This window comes from Antechinus flavipes, chromosome 2 (assembly GCF_016432865.1).
Source record: "Antechinus flavipes isolate AdamAnt ecotype Samford, QLD, Australia chromosome 2, AdamAnt_v2, whole genome shotgun sequence".
NCBI lineage: Eukaryota > Metazoa > Chordata > Mammalia > Dasyuromorphia > Dasyuridae > Antechinus > Antechinus flavipes.
In genome coordinates this window covers 23,090,614-23,114,985 of record NC_067399.1, presented here as the reverse complement: position 1 = coordinate 23,114,985, position 24,372 = coordinate 23,090,614, and the positions used below count along the sequence as shown (strand labels likewise).

Here is a 24,372-nt window from a genome sequence, read left to right as displayed (position 1 = left end):
TGTCCAGAGAGCTCTCCCAGCCCTTGCCAGCACTCCATGTTTTAAGACACTTCTCACTCCCGACATTCCAAGAGGCTAATTTTGAGCCTTTTGACAATGTCAGCTTGCTGGAAAGGACATGTGGAGTGACTGCCCTCTGCTGGATAGACAAGGCTGATGAAAATCCACGTCAAGACTTCCCAAACTGAACCAGAAAAGGTTTGGGGGAAACATCTTTACACCCTTCTGATGTAGGGGAGTAGGAGGAATTTAGGGAGGCAAAGTAGAGCCAATTTTCATTCGGGAAATTTGCCACTTGCCCAATACAGTGAAAGTAAGAGGGAATTTGGATTGGAGGGGAGGGGAAAGCTACCCTAGAAAGAGTTCAATATTGAAGTGGTGACATAACTTGTCATTAGATCTAGACATAATTTTATTTTTTCAGTTCAAACAGAAACTGAGTATATTCCTCAGAATAAGTGTTTTTCCAAATAATATCTTAATTAATATATCCAATTATTATTCTACTACAATGATTATTAGCTTCTTTCATCAAGTAATGGATGGCAAATCCCTATACTACAAATATCAATGAGATATTTTCTTGAGAAGTCAAAAAAGAAACTCTACTTGAACTGAACCATTATTAATAAACTCAGCTAATTGACCGTAATTGTCCAGATGTAATACTGAGTTAAGAACTATCTTTTTAAAAAGTGTCACTAAACAAATTACTCATAATCTACGAAAATATTGTGGAAAAACTCTCAACCTATTGAGCTCTAGTGGGGGGAAGGGACCCTTCGGAAATTCCAGATCTCTTACCTACCCAGCCCAAGGCTCAAAATGGGTCACACCAAGACAGGAGGGGGAGGGGACCTGCCAGGAACGAACTGGAACGGATGCGAAGGGTCTTGGGGGAAAGGTCCAAACACCTCATTTTACACAGAAGCGCAAAGGAATCCAAGGAAAACGAGCAGAACCAGGAATACACTGTACGCAATAACAGCCAAAATGTCAGACCATCAACTCTGAAAGGTTTGGTTCTCAGCGGCTCAGTGATCCCAAGCAATCCCAATAGATTTGGGCCAGAAAATACCACCTGCATCCAGAAAAAGAACTATGGAGATTGAATGTAAATCAACACAAGCTACGTTCACTTCTTGTTTCTGGTTTTTTTTTTCTTTTACTCTGATTTTTTTCTCTCCCAACATGATTCATAAAGCAACGTGTATTAAAATTAAATAAATAAAATAAAACCCTTTTTTTAAAGGAAGTCCCCAGAGGGACGAGGACTCCCTGCAAGCCAAGCCGAGAGCTTTTGATTCTTAAGTCTGTGGGGTGTCCCCGCCACCTGCACGCCCACCGTGAGACGGTGTCTATACTTTCCTCGCTCCCGGGCTGACCTGGGAGATGACCTCTCGTTTCCCGTACCCTTATTTGCTCGCGGCCACTCCACCAGACCGGGCACGAAGGCAGGGTGTGGAGTTCTGCCTGGGTCTATCCAGTGCCGAACACTGACCTGAAGGGGATGCTGGCGGAGCGCCAAATCGTTTCCTTCCCCCATGCCCATTTCCCATAAAGCACCCAGAGATGCTCCTGGGTGCGGCTCCTCCCGGTGCCCTCCTTCTCCCGTTCGAGGGGGGAGGAGCGAGGCGCTGCCCAAGCGCTCTGAGGGTTCCAGGCTCTCCAGCTCGCGCTCAGAGAAGCAGGGAGAGAAGAGGGAGGCTCGTTATTAACTCCCTGCCGTTGCCTCGGCCCTCTGAGCCGGCCCGTCACCCGACCCGGCCGCGCGGGCCGCGATGCGTGAAAGGAACAGGACTGCCAAGGCCGACCCTCCTTTTGCCGGGCGGATCCCTGGAGAGGGACAGACAACGGAAGAAACAGGTCCGACCCTTTCCTGACTCGGCCCTTGGAAAAGATGAGCTCGGAAACCACGCGCAGCTCCAGCTGGCGCTGGTTGGCGCCCTCCCTCTGGGCCTCCCAGTGGACCGCGAAAACGTCCACCCACTTGACGTACCACCCTTGCTCCGTCTGGACGTCGGCGTGCCCGCTCTGCAAGGGCCAAGGGCCAGAGTGGGCTCGGGTGGTTCAGGAGCCCCCGTTGGCGATCCAGATCCAATCAGCTGATCCTTGGGGAAGGAAAGTCTTCCAAACTTCCACGCCGAGGTGGCGCTCCATAGACTGGGACGACCCGTGGCGCCTCAGACAAGAACTTTACCTACGGTAAAGTCCGGGGCAAACAGGGGGGCCGCAGAGGGGGGCTCCTGACCCTCCTCCCCGCCCTGGGGAACTACAAGATGGGAGCTAGGCAGGGGGCCTTCCCCCAGCCCCACGGACTCTGGAAGCCAGGAGGGGAAAGGGTTCGTGAATGCAAAAGGAGGCAGAGGAAACCGAGGCAGAGAAGCGAGAGAGGCGGGGCCAGGAGAGGGGTGGGGAGAGCGTGCTGGGGGAAGGGGAAGGGCAGGATAGACCTGGATAAGGAAAGAGACCGAAAAGAGGGATAGAGGCAGGAGGAGAGAAAGACAGAGACACAGAGTGACACACAGAGATAAACAGAGACCGGGGTAGGGGATAGAGATAGAGCCGGAAGGATAGGACCGGGATGGAGACGGCTGAGAGAAGAGGCTGGCGAGGGGCCGGCACATGCTGGGAGGTGTGGACACTAAACTTAATAAGAGGCCCGTTAGATGGGATTGGTTTGGACCGGAGAGAAGACTAAAGGAGAGGTCAGTAAAAAGCAGAGAGGAAAAGGAGGCGGGGCCAGGAGAGAGGAGGAGGCGGGACCAAGAGAACAGGGAGGACCTGAGGAGGAAAGGGGGCGGAGTAAGAGTTGATGGAGGAGAGGTGTGGCCAGGGATAAAAAAACAGGACGGGAACAAAGAAAAGGGGCGGGGCGTGTCGAGGAGGCGGGGAAGTGGCCTGTACTCCAATGAGGAAGAGGGAGACTGTCTCAGTCTCTATTTCCCCACCTGTAAAATGGGGATAATACTTGGCGCCTACCTCCCAAGTTGTGAAGAGGATCCCGTAAGATAACACATACCCCGACCCCCGGGGCTTAACTCTGCAGGCCAGGAACCAGAGCTGGGCGGGGGTGGGGTGGGAGGGATGTCCTGGAGACAGACGCTCATTCAGGCTGAGGCTCTTCCCCACCACAAGTTCTCCCCAACACCAGTTCTTTAGGTTCTGAGCCACGCCCCCTTCCCCGTCTCCCGTAGGCCTCTCCCCCAGGTTCCGCCCCTGCCTTCCCATGGTTCCACCTTCGTCTTTACCTATTTTCGCCCCATCAGCTTTTTCTCTTAGATGACCACGCCCATATGCTGCTCTGCCCCCCTCAGCTCCCAACCTCTCACCTTGCCTTCTCATTCTAGCTCCGCCTTCTCCCTAAGGCTTCTCCTTCCATCTCTACCCCTTTTCCTCCTGAATGGCTCCGCCCACACCCAGCCCCGCCCCTTTTCTTACCTTCTCACCTGGTCTAATCATCCTGGCTCCGCCCCCTCCCGGGCTCCTCCTTCCATCTCCATCCCCCTTTCCTCCTTGCTGGCCCCGCCTCCATCCCGCCCTCCCTGACCCCTCCCCCCAGTCCTCCTGGCCCCTTTTCCCCCCTCACTCCCCCCCAGCTCTCGCCCCAATCCCAGCCTTGATGCACTCTCCCCTTCCCATCTGCCCCCAGCTCCCGTTTTGGCCGGAGCTTCACGGCCAAGGGGAAGTTGTTGGAGAAGCAGGAGCTGCTGGCAGCCTCCGTGGGCAACTTGGAGTGGCTGCATCAGTGCCTGAAGTACCAGAGGGACATCCGCACGGACCGCAGGGTGCGCCCCACGGGCAGCCGGGGCAGGGGCGGGAGGAGACGCCCCCCCTCCCCCCCCCGTCCATCGGGGCCCCCGGCTGCGTCCCGTGAACTAGAGACGGGCCCACGAGCCCACTGCTTAGACGGGGAGGTGACTGCCGTCAGGGCCAGCCAGCCTGGGGCTCCTGTCTCCCATCGAGTCGGTCCCGGCGGATGAGTCTGGGGGAGCAGGGCCCGAAGCGTGCCCGGGCTGGAGGGGAGGGAGGGGGAGGGGCAGCTTACCCGCGCCCTTCCCCCGCCAGGGCTTCACGGCCCTTCACTTGGCAGCCGAGCACTGCAAGCTGAACTGCATGATGGCGCTGGTGGAGCAGTACAAGTACCCCGTGGATATAACCACGGCCAAAGGCTGGACTCCCCTTCACCTGGCCATTAATAAGGGCGTTCCAGCCGAGTCCCTTGAGTGTATTCGGTACCTTTTGAAGGCGGGAGCTTCGGTGAATGCGTGAGTGCCAACTCCCCGGGCACTGCCCCCCCCTCCAGCACCCTCAGAGGCAGCCTGGCTAAGTATTACAGAGCCATCCTTCGAGTCAGCTCAGCATCCCATCCTGGACCCACAGGAGAGTTGCCGGTCTGCCCCGGGAAAAGTGTTTCCACACTGGGGACTCCCTCATGCTGATGAAATCCCAAGTCTAATCTTCCCCCCAAAATCCATTCACCCTAATTCCCATTTCTATAGCTTTGCAAAAGGACTTTCCTCACATCCACCCAATGAAGGGAGTCCTGTAAGTATTCTTATCCCCATCTTGCAGATGAGGAAACTGAGTCACACTAGTAAGTGCTCATTCTGTTATCCCCTAGGGCTAGAGACAGGAGAGATTGGGTGCTCCTGCCATCAGTTTTCTGGGGTGATCTTGGCAGTCTCCCCTTCCCCCAAGCGGTCTTGGTTTCTCCGTCTGTAACAGTCTATTTGGACTAAAGGAGGAGGGTTTTTGGAGTGTCCTGGACCCACGGGGGAGCCCTTCTCTGAATCGTCTTTAAATGACTGAAGGAAAGTGTGTAGAGGTTGGAGTGGAGGAGGAAAGCCCAGGGTCAGCCCTCCCGGGCCAGCTGGTGAGGATGTCATCCTCTTCCTGACCCTCACAGCACCCGCTGCCTGTGGCCCCACGTTAACCTCAGATAGCCTGGGGAGAGGCAGGCAAGGCAGTGGTTAGATTCTGCCCATTCGACAGAAGAGGGAGTCGAGGCCAGTGTTGGCGAGGTGACTCGCCCGGTTCACACGCCCACTCTCATGTTCTTGCCCTCCTCGTCCCCCCGCCTTCACCACCCCACCCCTGGCATGCTTCTTCTAGCCAAAATCACAATGGCACAGCCCCCCTGCACCTGGCATCTGGGGAGGGCATGCTGGACGGCATAAAAGTCCTGGTGGAAGCTGGGGCCAACGTACATCTCATGGACAACAGTAAGCGGAAAGGCCTGGATTTATGCAAGTTATGGAACCACCGAGACTGTGCCCGGTGAGAGCCCCAAGGCCAACCAGGGGCGGGGAAGGGCTAGAGAAGAGACCAGGATGGGTGGGGGAGGCGTTGGGCCTCCTTCTCACGATCCCTCTCCCACCCCGACGAGGGTTCCAGGAGCCCCCTGAGGGGGGAATGTGAAGGGCACCTCAGCTCCCCAACCTCAGTTTCTGAAGCTCCAGCCCACTGGGGCGGTTTTAGCATTGCCCAAAACCCACGATCCAAACAGGTCGGAGGAGGTACTTGCCATAGCTGATGAACAGGTTCTAAGGGACAGACCGGGGAGAAAATATGGATGGGATTCTAGAATGGGAGCTCCAAAGGGCCCTTGGAAGTCAATGAGCCCAACCCCCTCGTTCTATAGATGAGGAAACCGCATCCTGGAGCTGGCAGAGCCCAGGCCAGGGTCCTCCCCCCTGCTACCCCACCTGCCCTAGCATCAGTTAATGAAAACATTGGGAGCCCGCTCTAGTCTAGTCCAGCTCTGGCTTTGAGAAAATGCAAGATCATATACATGGAGGCTCTTGATGTGGGTGGCAGCAACTAAAAGGGGGGAGATGAGAACCACAAAAACATGGCCTAGAGGAGGAGGGAGCAAGGATGGTTTCAGACAGGAGTCCTCCTCTGAACTCTGCTGGAAAGGTGGGGAGGGATTCCAAGGGGGAGGACTCTGACTAAAACCTGGAGGCAGGAACCCGGCTCAGAGTGGAAGATGGCTTCCAGAGCGCCAGTTAGGGAGGCTTAGCCTGAGATGAGGCTGGGAAAACGGGAGGCTGGGTGTGGGCAGGCCCAATCCCTGGCAACGGGGTAGGAATGGAAAGCAGCTTGGGTTTGAGACCGGCTCAAGCTGTACTTCTGTGTTTGGGGGACAAGCTACTCAATGGTTTCTGTCCCCATAAAGGGAGGAACGAATCGAGTGCCCCATTTCACCCTGTTTGCCTCCGTTTCCTCGTCTATAAAATGAGCTGGAGGAGATGGCCAGCACTCCTGGCCGAGAAAACCCCAAATGGGTCACAAAGAGTCAGACCTGATGAAAATAACTGAACATCACCTCGGAGGGACAAATCTAACCCCAACTCCATGGCCTCGGGGGCTCCTTTCAGTAATATCCCTATGGCACAGCTGGGGAGAGGGTTGAAAAGGGTCCAGGAAGGAGAGGAGAAGCCCATCCCCTGGAGACCACCAACTTCACCCAGGGGCCTCTGGGTAATCTTGGTGACATCTAGCTTTGGGAGGGGCCTTCTGAGGTCACCACCTCTGCCTCTGGACTAGACTGTGCTGCTCCATTCCATTCCCTAACCCATTCAGCTCTTCCCACCCTCACACTTCCATCCACCCTATTCCTACTCACATCCACCCTATTAAGAGCCTACTACTCTAAGATGATCTGGGAAAGACTAAAAAAGTGAAATAAAATATGAATGGATGGGGTAGCTGTGGTTTGGGATGGGTGAGCTTGGAGAGCAGGAGGGAATTGATTTTAAGGCTGAGACCCAGAGAGAGGTACATATAGCACTGAACCTCTGCCCACCCTGAACCCAGGTTCCTGAAGGACGCCATGTGGAAACAAGACAAGAAAGAACTGGCTGAAGAGATGTATCGCCTGAAGCAGCTTAAAGAGAAATTGCGGACGATGCAGGAAAAATACCTCTTTAAAAAGAAGGTAGCAAGAGGCAGGAAGATGGCAGGAAAGGACCATCCAATACAGGGGTGCTCAGCTTCTCCTGGGAGGCGTTTGGGGGGGAGCCCTCAGAAGAACCCCCGCCGGTCTTAAGCCTCCCTGAATTCCTTTGTCTTCAGATCTGGGGCTTTGAGTTTCTATGCTCCCTTGGTCATGGAAACCCAACTTTCAGCCCTTGGCATTTGGGGGCCCTTGACGGAGTTGCTGCCTTGGGAAGCCTGCCCTCCTCAGGGTCTGTTGCCCACTCCCGTTCCTTGATTCCCTCCATTCCTTCCTTCTCTTGTCTCTCGTGCTAGATATTGACTTAGTTTATTTTAAACCAATTCAGAGTAATAGTTGTGTGAATAGGACCTATTCCCTAGCGCCAGAGCGGCTAAGCTTGATGACCTGAAGCCGAGCCAGGTAAGCTCCCCATTCTGGAAGTCTTCGAGAAGCTGGAGGCCCACAGTCATGTGGTAAAGGGGACCTCATGGCAAGAATGAGCATCTCTTCTGAGGGCGATCCATCCCTCAGTTCGTTCCTACCCGCATTTAACAGGTATCGATTGACTGTACCAGGCACTGCGCTAGGTACCTAGGACAGAGGCAAGTATAAAATAGTCCCTGTCCTGAAGGAACAGTCCTAAGTCGCCCGCCTCCGATGCTTACCTGTATCACCTTGGATACATCGCTTACCCTCTCTAGATGACAGTTTCCTCACCTGTTAAAGGGGTTTCTACAGCTGATTCTATATACACAATAAGCAATAATTTTGAAGCCCTTGATGTGCCTGGAAGAAAGATGGGGTTAAAATGGATTGGATGGCTCTGGGAGTAGAGGTGAGATTAGTTTTTGGTTCAGTCATATTCACCTCATCCAAGTTGGAGTTTTCTTGGCAAAGATAGGGGAGTGGTTTGCAATCTCCTCCTGCAGCCCATCTGACAGATGAGGAAACTGAGGCAAACAGGGTTAAGTGACTTGTCCAAGGTCGCAGAGCTCTTAAGTATCTGAGGTCAGATTTGAACTTAGGTCTTCCTGACTCCAAATAGAATGCTCTAAGCACCATGAGGCTCCCCAAAAACCAGAGAAACCAATGACTTGCCTGAAGTCACATAGGTAACAAAAAGAAAAAGCCAGAATAAGGACTTTAATCCTCTGCCTCTAAACTTCAGACTCCTTCCACTACCACTCTCATTACCATTCTTTATTTCTTCTTCAGAAATAGTTTGCACAGTCTCTCCTGATCTCCTCAGAGGAAGCTTTCTCCCCCTCATGGCAAGGCTGCCTTGCCCCTGTGCCATCCTTCCATCCTTTGCACTCAGAGGCCGGGCTTGGGATGGAACCGTGGGATTCTTGTTTATTGAGCCCGGCCCGGAAGTGGCCATCCTGTAGAATATTAGGGCAGCAATTTGTGGCTATTGTACTACGCCTGGCTCGTTGTTCGTTTTAGTGATAGTGGTATGGTGTCCAGAGCTGTGACTTTATTGATAGAAGAACTCCTCTCTTTATAAAGCAGCAATTCCTCTATAATTTCGAGTCTCAGAGGATGGCCTGTGCGCCTAAGAGGCCCGTTCACTTGACCGTGTGTCCATTGCAACAAGCAATTGGATGTGTATTCGATTTCTCATTGAGCATGTGTTCAATTTTTTGGTTTTTCCCCTTCCCTCTTGGTGTTTACAGGGCAGTGAGGGAGAAAGATGAAGATTTTAATGTAATGGACAATATTATTCCATGATAAGTTCATTGGAAGGGTAGGTCACAATGTGTGTATGTGGAGGGGGAGAGTGCAGAAATGTTGCATTGTGAATTCAGGGCCTTGGATAGAAGGGGTCTTTGCTGTCCCCCAACTGCATAATCCTGTCAAAATAGTCAGGAGTGTTAAAGCTCCAGCTGGAAGGTGTCAGGGAACCTTAGGATGATAAATGGGTCAGGGGTTTTAAAGCAAAATGAGGTCAAAAAAGGGGTGCAGTTTTGCTTGGGGTGGATGGGTCAATAACTGACAAAGAAGTCAGAGCTCCTCGATTCTTATTTAGCTTCTGTTTCCTCTCCCCAAAAGAAAACCCTTTGCACTGGAAAGTTCAGGGGTTAACGTGATGTCAGAGACAAAAAGGGAAAGAATTGGAGAGCTCCTAGTTTTTCCTTTGATGAATTCAGGTCACGTGATCCAGCTGAACCACATCCTGACAGATGTGATCGCTGAGCCCCATCTCCCATCTCCCGTCAGGAACATTTGATGACAGATCGTGGGAAATGGGAAAGGTGCCACAAAGTTGGAGAAGGCAGATAGCTCGATTTTCCCAAAAGGGAAGGGAAGGGAAGGAACAGTGTGTGCGCACTCTAGAGAGACCAGTGAGCTCGCTTTTGGATTTCTGGGAAAATTCTACAAGAGATCCTCAAAGAAGCGGTTGGCACCTTCTAGAAAGGGCAGCGGTGATACCGAGAGCTAGCGGGGCTTCATCCTGGACAGACTGTGTTATACTAACCTCATTTCCTTTTTTGACAGGTCTCCTAAAGTGGTTTATCAGGGAAATGTTGTAGATAAAGTTGACCTCGATTGTAGACAAGCTTTTGGTCAAGTATCTCGTACTTGATGTGTCTCATTCCCGTAGAAAGGATGGCGAGTTGTGGGCTGCATTCTCAAGCCTCACCTGGAATATTCTGGTCATTTAGCTTACCCTTAGGTTAAGGATGTGGATGAACTGGCTAGAATGGTGCCGACCTTGGAGAACATGGGATATAAGGAGCAGCTGGAAGAAATGGAGGTGTCTGGCCTGGGGACGGGGTGGGGGCTGGACCCCATAGCCACCTTCATGGTTAGATTGGCTTGGCCCTACGTGGCAGAGCCCGGAACACTGGAGCTTGAAGACACAGAGGAGCAGATTTAGGATGAACATCAGGACAATGTCAGTGCCGAGAAGGAATGGGCTGCTCTAGAGCTCACGGCCCCTCCTTGCAGATCTTCAGGGAGACAATGGTCAACCCCCTGCCCGGGAGTTGTAGAGGGGGTTCCTTTGGAGGGGCACATGGCCTGGAGGAGTCCTTTCCTCATTGCGATTGTCTGGCTGAGGGGAGGAAACTCAAAGGCCCGGCAATGGGGGGCTGCTGAATATGACTGGACGATGGGGGGAGGGGGGAAAGGGGAAAGGAGAAAGGGGAAAGGGTAACCTCTTGCCCGACCAATCAGGCGGTCCCTCTTGTCTTTTCAGAAAGAGAAGGAAGCCCGGAACGAAATCGCCTTCGTCCAATGGCTCCAAACTAAGCCTCTAGCCAAACTGCCCGAGATTAAAACCCCGGAGCCCGCCCAGGTCAGGAAGGACTGGGTCGAGGTTAAGGAGGCGCCTCCCCGGGGTAGGAAGGTGCTCTCATGGGTCGAGATGGAGCCTCCCCGGCTTAGGAAGGAACTCGGGCGGATTAGGAAGGAGCCTCCCGCGGTTCCGAAGGAGGCCCCGCACGCTAAGAAGGCCGCCCAGACCCCGAAGCCTCAGCCCCCGCGGAGGCCTCAGCCGCCCAGCAGGAGGGGCTTCGCTGTGACTCCCCGAGTCCGCAGAAGCTTCCGCCCCATGAAGAGAGTCAAGCCTACCCGGCCCGCGGGCTCCTCCTCAACCGCCCGTCCCTCTGAAAACACCCCAGTCTCGAGCCAGCCCGCCACCTCCCGCTCCCGGCCCTCGTCCAGCCCCCAGACCCTGCGCAGTCCCCGGCCCTCCTCCATCCCCGCGTCCGCGGCCCCCTTCTCGTCCGGCTCCGCTCCCAGCTCCGCGGTGGGCCGCTCCCGAGAGTCCAGTCAGCTCCAGTCCATCGGCGAGTTGTCCAGCCGCTCCCGGGTCGCCCCCACCGTCTGCTCGGCCAGTTCCCAGCAGCGCCCCGCGTCTTACGCGTTCTTGCGGAGCCTCTGCGAGGTTCCGCCGGAGGCTGAGCAGCCTAGGCCCAAGTGGTCCTCGGTCGCCCGCCTGCCGCGGGACCGGCTGTCCCTGCTCCACCTGTACCTGGAGGAAATCCCCCAGGAACCCCCGCAGCTCTCCTGGAGGGCCAAGTGGAACCCGAGCACCAACCTCGCGTCGCGGCCCGTCACCCAGATCGCCTTCCCGCAGGGCGTGCGCCTGGGGGTGCATCCCGAACCCCCGATCCATTACAACTTCCAGGGTTTCCTCAAGTTCTTCCCCGACGGCGAGGGCGGGGTGCTCATCGAGACGATCGAAGGCGACTGGATCTTCCCGGTGCCCCGGCTGCCCTTCCAGGTCCTGTGGCGAGAGCTGTGCCAGTGGCCGGAGCGTGAGCGCCTGGCGGGGCCCGGGGGCCCGAAGAACTTCTCCGCCGAGGACCTGCCCGTCAGGCCCTACGTCATCGAAAACTACCTCTGCTCGGACTTCGTGGCCATGAGCCTCCGGCAAACCTTCGACGCTGCCTTCATCGCCTTGGTGCAGAGGCACCGGGGCTTCCCTCCCCTCCCTCCCGCCTCCCCCAGCTCCCCAGCTCCCTCCTCCTCCTCCACCTCCACCTCGATCGCTCTCCGGCAGTGCTTGGCTCTTCTGTTCTCAGAGCCCCCGGTCCGATAAAATCATTTGATTGCCCTTCCCTTCTGCCAGTAACTGAGCCTCTCTTGAGTTTAGAGGGATGGGCGGCATCGGGAGCGATGGACTTGGGCAAAATGGCAGCCTCTCCCTAAGCCCAGACGGGTCGAGGCCAGCAAGGAATGGGAGACCTTCACCTAGACCTTCAAGACCCGGATCCTCCTCTCCCACTCCCCACTTAACACTGCCCACCTCCAGGCACCCAGGGGAAACGCTTGGGGTTGAGAGGGAAACTTGCATCTACAAAGGGGTCGGAGGAATCGCCCAGCTGGGCAAATTGATTTCATTCCTGAGGCTTGTGCCTGGCCAGCTTGAGCTCTCACAGCAAAGGGCTTGTCAGATTGCCGTGACCTCTTTGAAGACCAGAAAGACCATCAGGACATCCCATTCCCCACCCTGGAGCCCTGGGGTCCCCACTCGATCCCTCCTGCTTCCGGGGTTAAACCCCTTTCCTCCAATCTTGATGGAGATGAGCTAACTGGTACCGTCTTGGGCCCCAACACCTACCCAGGTGGCACTGGACCAATCCCTGGTGGAATAGCCCTGTCCAGCATCTTTCCCCATCACCACAATGGCCCTGTCCAGCATCTTTCCCCATCACCACAATGGCCCTGTCCAGTGTCTTTCCCCATCACCAGAATGGCCCTGTCCAGCGTCTTTCCCCATCACCAGAATGGCCCTGTCCAGCGTCTTTCCCTATCACCAGAATGGCCCTGTCCAGCGTCTTTCCCTATCACCAGAATGGCCCTGTCCAGCGTCTTTCCCCATCACCGCAATAGCCCTGTCCAGCATCTTTCCCCATCAGCAGAATGGCCCTGTCCAGCATCTTTCCCCATCGCTGCAGCAAGCAGCAGCAACTGCTGGGACTGGATTTGCTTCCCAGGCAACTCCAGCAGGTATCTGAGACAAGGGCTTCCCAGAACCTGCAATGGCAACCCCAGCCCTCAAGAATGTGGCCATGGGGACAAAGGACTTCTCTCCGGAAAGCTCTCTTCCTGGTGCCCTCCACGATGGCCTCCCTTTGTATCTCAGATTTGTAATCCACCAAGTCTGTCATTAAGTCCGGTATTGGCTCCAGTACAGGGGCATGGGCGACCCTGGCAAGATCTATTTCCCGGGTAGTTTCTTCCTCTCTCCAAGGGGGCGGAGGCCGGCAACCTCTGGGATCTCCACTCCAGCCTAAGCTGTCTCTGTCCTGCAGTGTCTCTGACTGGAGTCCATCTTGACTGATAACTGAGCCTTGCAAGGCTTCTACAAGTGAGATGTAAACTTGCCGACCAGAGGTAACCGCTACGCTCCGTCCAGCTGGAGCTCCGGCTCGGGCCCTGACTTGGCCGGTGCCTGAAGTCCCAGAACATTCATCTGTAGAGTCGGGACTGTCCCTGGGCACAGCTGCCTTCCCTTTCCATAGCCCTTCTAAGGTCCCTGCATCTGCAAACTGGTTCACACACACAAAGTGGAGTCTCCCTGGGGACTGACCTTTCAGAAAAGGCCCAGAGATTAGTACTTAAACCACATTATGGAACTGCAGGCAACTTGATGGGCAAAGAACTCCAAGGGATCCGCAGTTCTGTCTCAAGGTCAGATACGACCCGTTTCAAGGGGCCGTATCCTCGGCAAATGTTCCCGGGTCTTTTCCCTTGTCCCTGCCTGGTTCAATTTGAGAGATCTGGCCTAGTCCCAGGCAGAGCTGAGCCAGCCCCAAGGCTTCTTCCTCCCCAAAAACATAGAAATCACCCAGAAATCAAGCGTTAGGCCAGTGGGCAGACCATCTCCCCAAAGCAGCAGGGGTTGTTCCAACTCAAAGTGCTGCCCCTTCCCCACTGGGAAGTTTCTGCTCCAAGCCACTGATTTTACCCAGCCCACTCCCCTAGGAGGAGACTCTTCCTAAAGGAAGTGTGTTTAACCCAGATTTTAGGCCAAACCTCCATCTGCTCCCATCCCAACTCTCGAGAGGCCCAGAAGCAGGCGAGGGCTCATTCTGCTCTGCCTGGCAGAGGGAGCGCTGTCTCAGAGTGAGCTATCATTTACCCCCACCCCAGGAGGGAGGTGCTCTTATGCCCATCTCACAGATGAAGAAACCGAGATAAGGCACAAGTTTGCCAGGGCCACACCACCAGGAAGTATCTGAGGCCAGCGTCCCCAAACCTGGACTCTGCCCGCTGTGCCAGCCGGCGGCTTCTAACACAACAGGGAGGGGAAAGGCCTCCCAGGAGCCTGTCAGCACAAGTTGGGGGAGGGCTGGGAGGAGAGAGGCAGCGGAGTTTTCAGGGCATTAGGAAAAAATGCCACCTAGAATCTTTATTCAAATGGGTATTTGTACTTGAACAGAAATCACAGTTCGATTCAACACCAAAAAGCTATTTCCTTTGGAAATGCACCTAGTCATGGCTCCATCCTCGGGGTCCTCATGGGGAGGAGCCCATCTCTCTCTGCCTCCCCGTGGCAGAGCCCGGGGGCTGAGGGACCAGCCTCCCCATGACTGGTCTCTGGAGGAAGGAGCAGGGGCACTTCTGGGCCTCCCGGCCTGAAAGTCGCCCAGAGTCCAAAGATGGGCAGCCCTCCCCAGATACCTCACTCTGGACTCCTCCGGAAGCAAGAGCTAGGTCACCTCCCATGGCCTTCAGCTATCTCGGCTCCTAACCAAGGCCCCTCAGGGACGTGGGGAGACGGGGCAGAGAGCCAGGGCGGAGGGCGGGTCCCCTCCCCCAAGACGTCCACCCAAAGGATGGTGACGACGGAGGGTCCAACTCCAGGTTCACTGCCCCAGCTCCCTCCTCCTCCTCAGCCCCGCGCCCCCTCCCCGAGTGGTCAGTATATCTTCTGACGGCTGGGCAAGATGGCCTCTTTGATGAAGGAGAAGATGACCAGGATTCCGGAACGTTTGCCTCGTTTGCCTTTGGTGAAGTAGTTGGAGACCACGTCATCTGCGGGGTACAGGCCAGGATTAGGGGGCTATTCCCGGGCCTGGGTCTGCCAGCCTCAGCCTGGGGCCTCCTTCCCCATGAGACCAGGAGGAGGACTATAGTAAGGAGACTGCTGTCAGCAGGCGGGGGCTGAGCCGGAGGACCCCAGAGGGGAGAGGCCGGGCCTTTGCCGGCAGCCCCGGGGCTCCCCAAGGCTGGCAATCGCAGTCGCCCAGAAGCAGCCTACCCTTCCCCCCCGCGCGCCCCTTGTCCCCCTTCTCACCTCCAGGTTGAACGGTGGAGGGCAGGAGATTCTCCCCGGCAGACAGCGACACGAAGAACGCAAAGGGAATCAGCCAGAGGCAGAATGTGAAGTAGGCCAGGACCTGCCGACAATGGAGGGAGCTTCAGGACCCCGAGCCCAGCCTCCCACCAACTCACCGGGGAGTCTCCAGGAAGCTGGAGGAGAGCCCCAGGACATCTGGGCGGCCAAAGGGGAAGCGGCCTACCCGAGGGGCCGTGAAGGCCCTCACCCGCTCCCTCCTCCCGGCCTGCCCTCCCGTGCCCTCTCCCCTCCCCTCCCTCTGGAGCCCGGGAACCCGAGGAGCCCTGGAGCGAGAGGCCCAGGAGGCACCATGTGCTCACATCCCTGAGGGGGCACCTCTGGTTTAACATTAGTCCCGTTCTCCGGCCCAACCATCGTGCAGAGCTGCTGGGAACCCTCTCGCTAAGGAGGGACTAACTCAGTGTCCGGGGCTGGCACTGGGATCACTGGGAAGGGGAAAGGCTCCCGCTAAGCGTTGTGGGCCTTGGGGGTTGGCAAAGGTGCCCGTCGCCTGGGGAAGGCGGATGCAATGAGACAATCCTGTGGGGGCTTATGGGGAGACAAGCTCGAGCCAGCAGACCCAGAACAGCCAATGAAAGTCTAATGGGGAGCCCTGAGCCTGGCGCAGAGGGAGCGTCATACACGCCTCCAAGGGAGCGAGGTGCTCTTATTGTGCCCGTTTCTCAGATGAGGAAACTGAGGTGGGCAAACGCAGATGGCTTGCCCAGGGCCACACAGCCAGAAGTGTCGGAGGCCAAATTCCTGCACTCGCTCCGCTGCGCCGGCTGGAGACTTCTAATGATCCGGCGTGGCCTGAGAGAGCTGAAAATGCGCCTCTACCTCCTCTGCCCCAGTGGGGAGCCAAGGGCACGGAGCACGGCATGTTGTACTGGCCGCTGGCTTTACTACCGGGTTTTTTTCCTTGTTTAAATATTTTAAAATATATAAATATAAATATATGTATATAATATTGTAAATATTTTTAAAATAAAATATATTTAAAATAATTAAAATGTTTAAAATAAGGGATGACATGATGAAAGGGGGAGCAATGGGACACACTAGATAATAGCGTTTAATAGTTTTAAAAATATATTTCTGTAAATCACTTATAATGGATTTTTATGCTTACACTAAAGTCGTGATTTACCCTAAGCCCAATTATTCTAGTTCCTCTTAAATTTCTCTTTTCTCCTCTTCCTCTTTAAAAATAAATCGTGAAGTTTCAACAAACTCAGTGAAAGTGACAGTTGGAGCAAGGGGTCAAAGATGAAGGACCTGGCCTCTTCTATCGGCTACCAACAAACCAAATTTCACAGAAGGCACTTTTTTTTTTTTTTTTTTTGGCTGAGGCAATTGGGGTTAAGGGACTTGCCCAGAATCACTCAGTGGGGGCTCCGTGGCATCAAAACTCCCCCATCGATGGGTTTCCAATGAATAATGATCAGGCAGTGATGGAAACTCGGCTTACGAACATTAAGTACGGGATAAAAACCCCTAGTATGAAATACAATATAAAGTGGACTGGAGTCCAGAAGGCAGAAGTCCCCGGTTCCTGGGGACCCCGCACGGCGTCTGCACCTTCTGCATGCGGCCAACAGAGCCACAGAGTCCGAAAGGGTGACTGCTCACGGGGAGATGTCGGGAAAATCTCCCAAAGGGCAAATGCTAGGAGCATCCCCCCCCTCCCCCCGGAACCATGAGCTGAGAGCCCCCCGCCCAGAAGCCCTCCTTCCCCATCAAGAAGCAGCCACGGATCAGATTTCTTGTCTTCTCAATGGTTGGGGAGGGAAAACTGATATTTGGAAATGAAAATAACTTTTTTAAACTAAAAATAGTAGCCATGGGTGACTTTTCTCCCAAAGAACACATAGAGGTAGAGGAAGGATTTGGAAAACAGGTCAGGACTCCCAGCATGCCATGGGAGCAGTGGCATTTAAGGGAGGGGTCTCAGACCCACCGTCACCGGAGAATGCTCAGGAAGGGTATGAGACCGGGCGGGGGCAGCGGGAGGGGAAGTGGCCCCCGGGCTGCTCACCCTCACCACCAAGGGGCTGGAGCTCCCCAAGAGAAGACCAAGGCTGGACTCCCTCCACTTATGTCTCCCTGCTTCACTGCCCTCGTCTGCAAACAGGGGATAAGAGCCCTTAACTCGAAGGGCGGTCGTGAGGGTCAAATAAAGTGGTAAAGCACTTGGGGCCGGGCCGGAGCACCCAAGGTGCCTAATAAATGCTTGTGCCCCCCCGCCCCGCCTCCAGACGTCCTACAGGGCCGCTTACCTCTGAGAAGGGGTAATACTCCTCTGCAAAATACTGGAACGCTAAGTAGTGATTGACCACCACCAGCACTGCCGAGAGAAGCGGAGAGGAGGAGAGCGTCAGCCCCACGGGAGAAAGGCCGCCCCGCTCGCCCCGGAATCCCTACTTACAAGGTGCCTAATAAATGCTTGTGTCCCCCCTGCCCCGCCTCTGGACGTCCTACAGGGCCGCTGTTACAGGGCGCAGGATGTATGACCAGGTCCTAAAACACCAGAGGACGGGGTCACCGGTGAGAGGTGCAGGGGGGCCGAGGAGCCGAGCGGGGGAGATGCTTAGTGCCTTAGAGAGAGCAGCCGCAGCCTAGGGGTGAAGGTCAGGGTCAGCAGGGGGAGGGGGCATCCTTGGGGAGTGCCTCTGAGCAGCAGGGAGGGACTGCAGGGGAGAGGGGCCGCAGAAGAACAAGAACCATCCCCAGGATGGACGGATCGGGGGTCCGGCCCCCATGACCTCCCTCAGTGAAACAATGGCGGGAGGGGAGGAGGGGAGGCCCAGGGGGAGAAAGTGTGGGCAGAGGCAGAGTGGGGACCGCGGGGTGGGGGTGGGGGCCCTGTAACAGCAGCCTCTCCTTCCCATTCGGCAGCAGATTGTCGGGGAGACCTCAGGCTCCGAATCTGGCAGGAGACAAAGCACCAGGAGTGGGGGCGGGGAGTCGGGAGCTAAGGACAGCCCGGACCTGATTTTGTGAACCCCAGGGAAGACTCGGGAGATCACGGCCCCAGACGCTGAAGGGTAGAAGGAGCAGGGAGGGGTACGAGAGGAGGAGGTTGGGGGCCCTGGTGGGCGCCGAGCTTTGGGGTATAAACATGAATAAAACCACCCGTGGGGGGAGGAGCTGGAGACCAGGAGGTGGTCCTGGGGAGTGGGGGGGTGGGAGGTGAGGAAGCAGGAGCTTGGGCCTTAGAGGCCCCCCTCACCCGGACAGGGGGACACGCGAGCTGTGAGGGCTGGAACAGGGCGGGGAATTCTAACCGAGTGCCTTGGGGGCAGGGAGAAAGCGGGAGTCCCCGCGGGGTGTCCTTCCCCGACAGCGTCAGGGGTTCGAGGGGGGCCACAAAGATGGGGCTTCCTGCTCAGTCCCACAGCTGCCAAGGGGCGTGGCAGGCCTAGAGACACAGGCCGGCCTCCGGTCCACCTTTCGTGACTGGGACCCTGGAGGAGCACTCCGCCCTTCCTCCCTCCCAGCTCTAAACCAGGAAAAACCAAGGCTGCTCTCCCTGCTCCGGGCACAATTAAATGACTGAGGCTACAGCAACCGGTCACTTCACATGAATCCCAACTACCGGCCGGCTTGCTGCTTGTCTCTTTTTTGTATGGTCTTCTCCTCTTGGCGAGAGAAGGGAAGGAGCCCCTCGGGGGTCTCTGGGGGAGTTCGGGTTTCCAGGCCGTGTAACCCAATCCTCTCGCCCCCAACAAACTGAATCCCAACTGTGGAGGAGCACTTTCTCAGAAAGAAGCCCCCCTCCCACGGCAGCAGCTGCTGGGGACAAAAAGGAGCCGGCCCCCCGTTCCCCAGGCCGAGGACCTTGGCTCGGGCCACCACTGGTTGCTACAGCCTGGCTCCCATCACCCCCCGTGCATGGCCCTCCCCTCCTCCGGAGAACCAGAGGCCCTTTGTGGTGTCCTGGGGGCCCAAATCTCCCACCTCCACCAGAAAGAGACCCCCGATGGTCCCCCCAGAGGGATCTCATTAACTTCTCTGATGGGGGACCCCCCCCCAGGCTCTCTCTTCTCCACCCTCTCCTGAGAGGGGAAGGCCGAGTTTCCGGACTGATCTGGACAATCACAACTGACTCCTAAGAGATCCAAGGGGGGAAGCCCCTCCCGGGGCAGTGGGAGTTTCTGCGGGGCCGAGGGAAGTCCCGGGCTCTTTGTCCCTAAGGCACGGCCCCGTCAGAAGGGCTGCTCTGGTTCTAGTCCCCAGGGAGCCCCCTCGGGCGGGGCCGGGGGCAGCCTCCGGGGACGCGGCTCTCGGGCCACCCAGCCTGCTGTCCCTTAGGTCTGGCCCGAGGCCCAGGGAGGAGCACACTGGCTGCCCCCCTTCCCTGCATCTGCCCAGCCCACTTCCCCTTCTACTTCTCCAGCGGGCCAGGCTGCTCACACTGAGGGGCTCCCCCGCCTTCTGGGGCGCTCCCCGTTTTCTTGGGAGCTGCCCGAGCCACAGTCATAGAACATCGCCAGGGGCAGCAGGGCCCATCAGGCTGGCATCCTTACACCCATTTTTAGAGACGAGAAACTGAGCCCTGAGTCTCCGTTTGGTCTTTGAGACCAAAGTCACCCAGCTTGCCAACGGCAGGGTGGCGGTCAGGGGCAGTGACCAGGCCGCCAAAGCCCGACCACGTGCCCACCACGCTTTAGGGCTTCTGGGCTAGAAGAGACCAGCGGCCCCCGAAGTTCCCACACGAGCAGCCCAAAGAGAGTGAGAAGGAAGGAGCTTCTCTGCTCTGCGGTTGGGTCCCAGCTCCCCCTCACACTGGCCGACCTCGGGCCTCCTCTGGCCGGATGCTGCCCACAGAAGGGCGGGCAGAGTGGGATGGGGCTGTCTCCCGCCGAACCCTACCATCCCCCACCATCCCCCACCATCCCCCACCACCCCCCGGCCCCGACACTCACCGCAAGAGAGGATGAAGTTGGGCGAGGTCAGCATGATGAAGGGGAAAGTCTGGAGGAGGCCGAAGTAGACCAGGTTGGTGAAGAGGCCAGTGCCGATCAGGAAGCTGGGGAATCGCTCGAAGACGTAGAGGCCCACCAGCACGGCCGTGGAAAACTGGCACAAGCGGGACCCGGGCTCAGGCTCCGGCCCCCCCGCTCAGGGAGCCCGGAGCTGCAGCCCCTTCCCCACAGGCTAAGGCCCAGGAGGGACTGAACCCCGGGGCCCGATCCCTGCCCGGACCTACCAGGGATCTCCCCACTCTGCAAAGCCACCCCCAGGGCAGCTCTAGAACCTGCCCGTCTTTACAGGTGAGGTAAGGTCTGGAAGGGGAGCGGGGGTCCCTTCTGCCCCCTCCCCCCGGCCGGCCAAGCCCAGCCTTCCCACAGGAGCGCAGCGGGAGGCTGTGCAAGGGACACATGGGGAAACTGAGGCAGGCAGGGAGCCCTGAGGGGCCGGGAGCCCTCCTTCCCCTACCCCCAGGGGCACAGGCTCCTTGTGGCCCAGCAGTGCCCTGGGCGGGCGGGAAGGCCTCCGGGTGGGGGGCCCAGGAAATGGCCTCCTCCTGGGGAAGACTCAGGGCAGCAGCGGGGGAGGGGACGGCGCCCCTTACCCAGATCATGTACTTGATGATGCGGCTGGTGGCCACCGTGTACTCTTCGATCAGCTCAGCCAAGTAGTAGAGTCCGGCCGCTGGGAAGGAGGAGAGAGGCAGGCCCTGAGCCCCTGCCCGCCCTCCCCGGCCCAGGTGCTGACGGAGGCCTGCAGAGCCCTTCCCTGCCCCCCCAGCCCTGGGGCTGACCCGATCGGGGGCACCCTGCCAGGCCCACGGGCGCTCGGAGGCTCTGAGCACAGAGAGAGCTGGAGGGGGCCTCCAGACGGCGGGCTTCCTCTGGACAGACAGCGGGGCCCCCTCCGGACAGACGGCGGGGCTCCCTCCAGACAGACGGCGGGGCCCCCTCCGGACAGACGGCGGGGCTCCCTCCAGACAGACGGCGGGGCCCCCTCCGGACAGACAACAGGGCTCCCTCCAGACAGACGGCGGGGCCCCCTCCGGACAGACAACAGGGCTCCCTCCAGACAGACGGCGGGGCCCCCTCCGGACAGACAACAGGGCTCCCTCCAGACAGACGGCGGGGCCCCCTCCGGACAGACAACAGGGCTCCCTCCAGACAGACGGTGGGGCCCCCTCCAGACAGCGGGGCCCCCTCCGGACAGACAGCAGGGCCCCCTCCGGACAGACAACAGGGCTCCCTCCAGACAGACGGCGGGGCCCCCTCCAGACAGACAACGGGGCTCCCTCCAGACAGACGGCAGGGCCCCCTCCGGACAGACGGCAGGGCCCCCTCCGGACAGACAACAGGGCTCCCTCCGGACAGCAGGGCCCCCTCCGGACAGCGGGGCCCCCTCCAGACAGCAGCTGCCCAAGATCATCCAGCAGAGGCAGCACAACTGGGGACCCCCATTCCCAGGGGACAGCCCTCTTCCTGCCTCCTTCCCAACCCAGCCGAGAAGCCCCCACAAGACCCCCTTTCAGAGTCTCTGGCCCAGCCCCGGGGAGAGCCCCCGGCTCTCTGACTGCTGCCCCCCAAGACCCCAGCAGAAATCATCCTGCCCAGCGTTGGGACGCCGCCTTCCCTCTCTGACCATCTGACCCCTGGTGTGTGTGCCCCCCCGGGGGCGCCCAGATCCCTCGCACGCCTGCTCCCACACAGGAGCCCCACAGACCTTCAGGAAAGAGGCAGCGGGAGACTCGACCGTCACCCACTCGGGGGGGAGGGGAGGGGGCCTCTGCGGGAGGGGTCCTGCCCAGCACCCACACCGCCCACGGGGCCAGTGTACTAGGGCAAATCCTGGTTGAAAACTGTATGAGCCTTTAAAAACCCACTTTCATTCCCAAAAATGTGCTTCCTCCCCATCGGCCCAGGCTCAGGGTCCCCCTTTTAACATAAAAGCGGGGGCGGGGGGGGAAGTGATGAAGTAAAACTAAAGCCTCAGCCAAGGCCAGCAGAGACCCCAAGTGCCCCCCGACCCCGAAGGCTCCAGGTCAGAGGGCAGCAGCAGAGCCGTATCCCACACGGGCCGACGGGGGGGTCTGTGTGTATGGGGGGGTCCCCGAAGGACTGACACAGCCGGGCTGGGACGAGGCCCCAGGAAACGCGCCAGGCTGAGGCGGGGCAGGGGCCCAGTCCCAGGCCGAGGGAGCTCCCTCCCCAAACCCGAGACCCCCCAAGGAGGAGGTGACCCTCACACCGCCCTGTGGGCCCCAGGCCCAGCTCTCTAAAAAGAAGCTGGAGGGACCCACTGACCCCCCCGGAGGATCCCCCCTCCTGCAGCACACTTCCCTGCTGGGGACAAGGCCCACCAGTGAAGGGGTGAGGGTGGGGGGCACCTCAAACCCTCCTTCTGCCTGGCCTGGGGACGCCCTCCCCTTCCCCAAGGCCGCGTCCAGCCTCCTGGGACGCCCCCTCCCCCCCCCCAGGCGGCAGCGGGCCTTTCCCAGGGCCCTTTCTCAGGTGTCCCTCCCTCAATTCCTGAAGACTTCCCTGGTGACCAAGGCCTGCGCTGGGCTGTTCCCCCCTCCCCGCCCCGGCCGGGGTCCTTCCTGCTGCCTCTGGCCCCCAACCTCCTCAGAGCCCTGACTCAGGGGGGGAAGGGGGGGCAGGGGGCGTGTCCTTGAACCCGGCCCTGTCTGGATGGGGAGGCTCAGGCAGGTTCTGAGGCCACAGGACATGGAGCAAGGATCCCACCCAGTGTGGGGAGGGGGACCCTGCTGATGTCACTGGGGGGAAGGGGGAGGGGGCTGCTGGGGCAAGGCTGAAGAACTTGGAATCCCTCCTGATATGAGGGGGGAGGGGGTGGGGCCCTGGAGGAGGGTCTCCTGAGAAAGGAAGGGGGGCCCAGCATCCGGAAGGGCTGGGGGGGTCTCCCTGGAAGGAGGGAAGAGGGAGTGGGAAGAAGAGGAAGGGAGGGAGGAAAAGAGAGGAAGAGGAGGGAGAGGAAGGAGAGAAGAGGAAGAGGAGGGAGAGGGGAAGAGGAATGGAGGGAAGAAGAGGAGGAGAGGAAGAGGAGGAGGGAGAAAAGTGGAGGGGGAGGGGAATTTCGAAGGGAGGAGAGAGGGAAGAGGAGAGAGAAGAAAAGGAAGGCGGAGGAAGGTAAAGGCCCACCCCCTCCCCTCCAACCACTGCAGCTGGGGGTAGCAGGGCACAAAGGGGCTCTCGGTATGGGGGCGTGGGGAGGATGCCATAGCACAGGGGGGCAGGGAGCGGCTCTAAGTGGGGAGATGAGCCCCTAAGGGGAAGGGGAGTCCTCCTGTACAGGAGGAGTCCCGATGCACTGGAGGGCTCCTGTTCTGGGCTCTCTCCCTGCGGGGAGACCCCCGCCCCAGCGGCAGGCTAAGGGGGGATCTCTAAGTCTCCTGGTCTAGGGTGGCCCTGAAGTACCCTGAGAGCCGGGGGGACCTCCACCCGCTGGGGAGTCTCCCGGTGCGGGGAGCCTCAGTAAGGGTCCGTGCAGGTTTCTGGAGTCCCCACAGAAGTCCCTGAAGTGAATTGGAGATCTCTCCGGAGGCCCCTGCAGGACAGCGCGCTCCCCTCCCCCCAGGGACTCCCACTCCTCTAGTCAGACCTCGCTATGGGGGTCCCCGCAGTCCGAGGGGATCCCTCCCCGCGGGGCCCCCCCAGGGCCCCGGAGGTCTGAATTACAGGCTGGGGTCCCCACCTCCCAGGCGCGGAAGCCTCCCCGCGGGGTCCCCACCTCCCAGGCGCGGAAGCCTCCCCGCGGGGTCCCCCCAGGGCCCCGGAGGTCTGAATTACAGGCCGGGGTCCCCACCTCCCAGGCGCGGAAGCCTCCCCGCGGGGTCCCCACCTCCCAGGCGCGGAAGCCTCCCCGCGGGGTCCCCGCGGCGCACTGGCGGTCTGTCTCCCGGCCTGAGAGTCCCCACCCCACCGAGCCGGAGGGGAGGGAAGCGGAGACCCCCGCGGGGCCCCCGGGCGGGGGCGGGGCGCTCACCGATGGCCAGGGTGACGAACGCCACCTGGATGAGCAGCGACAGCCAGCTCAGCACGTACATGAACCACATGGCTCGCCCGCCGCTCTCGCCGGCCTCCGCCCGGCCTCCCTAGCTCGGGCCGCGGGGACACGGAGCCGCCGCTGCCGCCGCCGCCGCCGCCGCCGCCTCAGGCCCCGCCTCCGCTGCCGGCGACGTCGCCGAGAGGAGCCGCGGGCGCCGGAATGTACGGCGGCGCGGCTCCCACAGCGGCTCCTGCAGGCGGGAGGTCGAACCGCAGCCTCGGCGTCCGCAGCCGCCCGGAGCCCCAGCCCGGGAAAAGGCAGCCCCAGCGCAGAGGCGGAGGGAGAGACTTCGGTGCCGTCGGCTCCAACGCTCTCGTTTTACAAAAGGAGAAACTGAGGCCGGGGGGCGGGGGAAGGGGGAGTCGGAGAACGACCCCTCGGGGGCAGCCCTGGCTTTTCTGCCCTCTTCCTCCTTGGGTGACCTAGTGAAATGATGGGGTTGATTGAAATTGACCTCCCGAGTCCCTCCCGAGCAGCCCCCGGCCCGGGGGAGACCAAGACCCTGCAGCGGAATGCCCCCTCCCCAGTGACAGTCCCCGCGGATTCTGCGAAGACTCAGACCGGTCACAACTGGACTATCGCGTCCGGGTCCAGG

At 58.8% G+C, this 24,372-nt stretch overlaps 2 protein-coding genes across 2 annotated transcripts; one reads left to right on the top strand and one right to left on the bottom strand.

The window, feature by feature from the left end:
* The first annotated feature begins 1,372 nt into the window (after positions 1-1,372).
* Positions 1,373-11,525, top strand: ANKRD53 (ankyrin repeat domain 53). The gene is made up of 6 exons (XM_051974314.1): positions 1,373-2,205; positions 3,653-3,788; positions 4,069-4,268; positions 5,116-5,280; positions 6,823-6,943; positions 10,146-11,525. Exons 1-6 carry the CDS (start codon positions 1,901-1,903, stop codon positions 11,490-11,492), a joined length of 2,274 nt encoding a protein of 757 aa, XP_051830274.1. The 5' UTR covers positions 1,373-1,900; the 3' UTR covers positions 11,493-11,525.
* A 2,246-nt stretch (positions 11,526-13,771) lies between these two features.
* TEX261 (testis expressed 261) lies at positions 13,772-23,859 on the bottom strand. Its single transcript, XM_051974316.1, has 6 exons — positions 23,715-23,859; positions 20,317-20,396; positions 19,667-19,820; positions 17,018-17,085; positions 14,697-14,799; positions 13,772-14,434 (listed from the first exon to the last, which is right to left on the bottom strand). The coding sequence occupies exons 1-6, from the start codon at positions 23,782-23,784 to the stop codon at positions 14,319-14,321; spliced, it is 591 nt and encodes a 196-aa protein (XP_051830276.1). The 5' UTR covers positions 23,785-23,859; the 3' UTR covers positions 13,772-14,318.
* Between the last annotated feature and the right edge of the window lie 513 nt (positions 23,860-24,372).

Bases quoted from the DNA above. Each gene is read 5' to 3' on its own strand.
- ANKRD53 (XM_051974314.1), top strand. From the start codon at position 1,901: ATGAGCTCGGAAACCACGCGCAGCTCCAGCTGGCGCTGGTTGGCGCCC. The intron at 2,206-3,652 runs GTAAAGTCCGGG...ATCTGCCCCCAG, and splicing joins AGACAAGAACTTTACCTACG to CTCCCGTTTTGGCCGGAGCT. The intron at 4,269-5,115 runs GTGAGTGCCAAC...TGCTTCTTCTAG, and splicing joins GCGGGAGCTTCGGTGAATGC to CCAAAATCACAATGGCACAG.
- TEX261 (XM_051974316.1), bottom strand. From the start codon at position 23,784: ATGTGGTTCATGTACGTGCTGAGCTGGCTGTCGCTGCTCATCCAGGTG. The intron at 19,821-20,316 runs GTAAGGGGCGCC...CGCTTGTGCCAG, and splicing joins TCATCAAGTACATGATCTGG to TTTTCCACGGCCGTGCTGGT. The intron at 14,800-17,017 runs GTAAGCGGCCCT...CATTGTCGGCAG, and splicing joins AGTATTACCCCTTCTCAGAG to GTCCTGGCCTACTTCACATT.